General features: G+C 43.5%; 1 protein-coding gene across 1 annotated transcript; it reads right to left on the bottom strand.

The window, feature by feature from the left end:
* Positions 1 to 2,714: 2,714 nt before the first annotated feature.
* On the bottom strand, positions 2,715 to 4,362 carry LOC120516721 (hydroxycarboxylic acid receptor 2-like). The gene has a single exon (XM_039738599.1). The coding sequence runs from the start codon at positions 4,306 to 4,308 to the stop codon at positions 3,322 to 3,324; it is 987 nt and encodes a 328-aa protein (XP_039594533.1). The 5' UTR covers positions 4,309 to 4,362; the 3' UTR covers positions 2,715 to 3,321.
* Positions 4,363 to 5,111: the final 749 nt, after the last annotated feature.

Here is a 5,111-nt window from a genome sequence, read left to right as displayed (position 1 = left end):
CCATTGTTAATGTAGCCTAAGATGGACGAGTCATCTGAAAATTTCTGTAGCTGAAAAAATATCATTTCTGGGTGGAGTATTCGTTTAAGTGCACATTCAGATTGCTATCTGTTCGGTGTTTCACAGTCTCATGATGTCTGCCAGGATCGTCTTCAGGTGTCCTGTTTAAGTATGACTGGGTATGAGTGTGTGAGCCTGGTGAAGATGACCATTCACTGCTACAATCAAGCATTCACCTGAGAGAAATATTTTATTTGTTGCAGCTAGGTCATGACAAAATGCGCTTGGAGGATTTTTCAGGTAGAGAAACACAAAGGTTTGCAAGGTAAAGTAGTTCTACTGACTCATCATGGTGCCGAAGAGTGGCAATGGGTTCAATGTTAATTGGCACATGCAATTAAAAAAAGTCACTGTACTCTGTACAGGGTGGTCCAGATCTAATTCTGCAATTATGAAAAGGTGAACACATCACACCTGCTGATCGACTGACTGTCTCCCCGCCTTTTTGGAATGCAGGGCAGGTGCTGCCATCTATTGGCAACAAAAATTGTTTTGTGAATTCTCTATGTAATAAACTTAATAAGTTATAGCGTAATGAAAATTGCATAATTAGATCTGGACCACCCTATAGATATGACAATCAGGTCCTAGCAAATCCTAGCAACCTAATGTGTTTCTTAACTGTTTTATGCAAAATATCTTGGCTTTATAAGCTAAAATATCTCCCATATTAACTTAGTCCGGCATAGAGAACTGAGCTGTACGTATGCTAGGCTCCCACAGGCTTGTTGTAGTAGATGACGTCCATCTTGGAAACATCAGAATACTGTAGCTAACTTTCTGCAACAAATATACAGGTCCAAAAGCAGTGTATGATGCTGATAAACTCTTAAGAAGCAATGATCCCGGCCCTTCTAAAACTCTTTCTCTTACTACGACCCATCATTTTGTGATGTTAAGCAAAACCAACAGAGCAAGATTCAGGTTGTCGGGCAAGGACAGTGGTGTCCTGCTCTGTGGTGGTCAAACATGCAGATAGGAATTTCATCGCATTGAGTATCCATGGCAAAAAACTTACATTACCTTATCGTGGTATAGATAAGCCATGATAAAACGCATGCTGAGTCGTTGTTCAAAATATGGTAGAAAGAGAAGTGCTAAGGACGACATGACTGTTTCTTGATGGCAGACATTTTGTGGAAAGCCAGCCACTGGACACAGACAGACAAACACCAGAATATCCAAAACACACGCGTTTATTTTTATACAGCACCACAATGCCTCTTTTACCAACTGTCTCTTTCTCTGTCGCCTCTACTCCCCTCCTCACAAGCTCCGTCTCCTTCCTCCCAACTGCAGCTCATCTACTGGAGGGAGGTGGTCCCTTTTATAATTACCCATAAGGGCTCCAGGTGCTCTGTCCAATGACACTTCCTGGTGTGGTGGAAGTGTCAGGTGAGCACCCGGAATCACTCTGGGTGCCCCTGGGATTTCTTCTGGCAGCACATCCTAAAGTGGCGGACGTGCTGCCATGCAGGGCTCCAACAACATCTGGGCGCCCCCTGGCTGTGGCCACATCCTCCCATAGGGAGGAGCTTCCCAGCTCTGTTGCGGAGGACCCCAAGCAGACCAGGGCGGCTGCCCTCTCGTGGACCAGGGAAGGTATTGTCCCTCTCGTGGACCGCCCAGGCGTCTTGGCTGGGTAGGGTCCCCAGCTGTCTGCCACAATTTATTCAAGGTCATTTTATAATGGAGCACTTATAATTTTAAGGTTTGATGCCAATAGAGCATAAAGATATTGATAGAAGTATAAATACTTCTTCATAACCTCATCAAATATAACATAGAGACCTCCAGTAATGTTTGTGAACCCCATTACCCCCGGCATCCACTACTGTAGATGGCATGCATGGTCCATTAATTCAGTTATTCAACATGCCATCCAGTTTGTTAATGTGGTATTAAACATCTATTCGTGAAGCCAAACTAAACCAGTGAATGCAAAGAAGTTGTGTTAACTCAGCAAGGAGCTACGGCAATTATGAAATCCACTCAAACATGGAAAGAACAAACGCAGAAAACAGACAAATTAACAGAGAGGTCATACAGATGACGGGTGAGACACTGCCAATTCAGCCAGCAATGACAATAAAGTCAATATTTGAAATTTTATATGTTATATTATACATATTTACATCATACATATTATATAAGTATTTGCTTTCTGACATTATTCAAATACAGCATACTGTACTTGGGCAACGGTGGGTACTTTGGCTAATAAACCTAAAAGCCTAATTGCAGTGTGGTCCTAAATAAAGCGAAGGCTTATTCAGCGTGACCCTAACTACAATGTGACCTGACAATGTGTCACCCTAATTGATAAGCAAATAGGAGTCTAATCAATTAATGTGTAACTGCCTTGACTGTCACATCTTTTAAAAATGAACAACTCCCTGTTGTTGGCATTATTAAGCACACTGCCAGTATCGCGTCAGTTGATCGACAAACGTCACTTTTGCTCCAATCTTTTAAACACCATTCCAGAAAGAGTGGTCACACAGTAAAGTCAGTTGGATGCTAATGACTATGAGGTGAGCAGTGACCTGAGCCTGATTTACTGTACATGCAAAGGGTCACAGGGTGTATGCAATAAACTTGGAGAACAGAGTGCCACGAACACATTCCATTGATTTTTATTAAGCTCCCTTTATTGTGTACTGGCTGCATAGTTTGAACAGGCGACATGGAAACACAAACTTGATCTATAGTACTTCATGTCTTTATAGGCAGGTGATAACAAAGCAGACAACAACAAAACAAAGAAACATTAATTTAGCAGTCCGTGTCCTTGTAGAAACTTCAATGCCAGAGACCAGAGGACTCAGGCCAGGTGGTCACACTACCCCTCTGCAGTTTGCTGTGCCCACTCAGACGCTGTCTCATATCATGGAGGATTGTGCAGGATGTTTCACTTAGCAGTGTTTATTTTATATGATATTTATCATTGGGTTCAAACCTCGTGGCTGAATTTTGTGCACTCAGATGCTACACCAAGGGATAAGACCATATTGATTATTATCGGGATGCAAAATCATCACAGCAGTTACTATAGCAACAGGTGACAACACTCAAGGACATATAAAGGAGCAGGACTCTCCTGGCTGCTGGGTCAAGATTGTAATGCAAATATCAGAAAAAGCAGGAAGTGATGCAAGTGCCAGGAGACCCCCATCATGGTCATTGTGTCACTGTTCTCTTCATACCAATCATTATGATGCAGCCCAGCATCACAGCAGTTTCTGACACAAGGGAAGGAACTCACGAGGTATTCCTGTCACTGTCAGTGCCATAAATAGGTTTTCTTTCTACATCGAGTTGACAGAGTCCCATTGAATTGATCGACTTCTTCAACGCATTTAAGAACAAAGAGCTAGAGAAGCAGTAGATGATTGGATCCAGGACGCTGTTTAGGTACGTAAAAGCGATGGAGACGCTGAAGAGCATGGCAGAGATGTTATAAGCCTTGCAGGCACTTGGGAAGAACTTTATGATCAGAAGGGCAGTCAGTCCTGACAGAATGCCTGGTAGGAAGCAGATGGTGAAGCATAGTAAAATGAGCACAAGCACCTTAATAGCCTTCTGGACCTTGTTTGACTTGTCTAACTGGCGAAACTTCAGTATCCATATGATCCTAAAGGTGCAGAAAATCAGGATGCCAAATGGTATGAAGAATTCAAGAATGTAGACCCCATAGTGCAGCTTCTTTTCAAAAGTCAAGTCAATTGTGTGGCTAAAACTCCGGCATAGAGACATATTGCCGCTGACATAAATATGATTCTTGCTTAATAATGGACACCTCAACGCCAAGACCAGTGCCCACACAATAAACGAAATGGCAACAGAATACTTGATGGACAGGCGATTGAGCCGGTGGTGTGGTAAGACAATCTTGAAGTAGCGATCGACTGCCACTAGAGTCATGAATCCAATGCTGGCGGAGCGGTTCAGAGCCAGCGTGAAAAGATTAATCCGACAAAAAATGTCTTCAAAGATCCAGTGCTCTTTCCTCATGTTGCTGTCAATCCTGAAGGGCAGGGAGATGATAAGCAGTAGGTCAGCCAGCACTAGGTTCAGCAGATAGACGGTGAGGGGCTTCCGTTTTTTCAGGGAGGAGCCAAAGATCCAGAGAGCCATTGCATTCCCAGGCATCCCAAATATGAACTCTATGATGAGTACAGGGGTCACGATAATGGCTGCATTGGTTTGTTGGATCAAGCAGTGAGTTGTGTTATTCTGGACGGACATGGCTGAACACAAAAACAGACGTTCTTCAGAATATTAGAGGTGCCCTCAGATTTCTCCTTTGCTCGTCTGCAGGTCTGGAATTAAGGAGAGACAGGAATTAGAAGACAATAGGTTGACAGGTCAGGGGCTCTACCAGGAAGGCAGAAGGTATTGGAACAGTCAGTGAGAGACGTCTAGGAGATTGAACCACACTAGCAAAAGGAGAAATTTTATGCCAAGGCCATTAGAGGGCAGAATGGTCTGTAAATGTGCCGGACATTCTAGAAGGGAGTAGGGAGGGGTAGCAGTACAGAGAAGAGAAAGCAGCCAGTGGACGGAAATGTGACGTGCTCACCAAGCATACTCGAGGGCAGGTGTTCCTGCACATGTTAGGGACGTCTTACCTTCTCCTTAGAGACTGAATGACACCTAGAAGGGGTACAATAAGGCTGTCTGACCTCTAGCCAATCAGGACCATTTCCTATTTCAGATCAAAGGGATAATGAGCTATACGATTTTATGAGAGCGAGTGGTGAACATTATTTTAAGGTTGAACGAGAGGCGTAGCCGAGTGGAGACCAGTTTCAAACAACCAAAAGGGTAATTTAAACATTCTAATTCGGAAGCAAGCAAAAGGTGAAAACCAAAGCCTCAAACTGAAAAGCTTGAACAGCCATTCTTGCCTGTATTGAAAAGTAAATGCCGATGCTCCTTGGTCACGTGGTGTGCTCTTTTAGAAGACGGCAGCCAAGAAAACTTGACCATACCTGAGATCACATGGTGGTCATCATGTTGGTCTGTCTGTCTGGAGCAACTCAATAAAA

This window comes from Polypterus senegalus, chromosome 16 (genome assembly GCF_016835505.1).
Source record: "Polypterus senegalus isolate Bchr_013 chromosome 16, ASM1683550v1, whole genome shotgun sequence".
NCBI lineage: Eukaryota > Metazoa > Chordata > Cladistia > Polypteriformes > Polypteridae > Polypterus > Polypterus senegalus.
The sequence above is the reverse complement of the archived record's forward strand: the minus strand, read 5'-3'. Positions and strand labels throughout refer to the sequence as shown.

Excerpts from the sequence above, each read along its gene's own strand:
- LOC120516721 (XM_039738599.1), bottom strand. The coding sequence starts at position 4,308 with ATGTCCGTCCAGAATAACACAACTCACTGCTTGATCCAACAAACCAAT.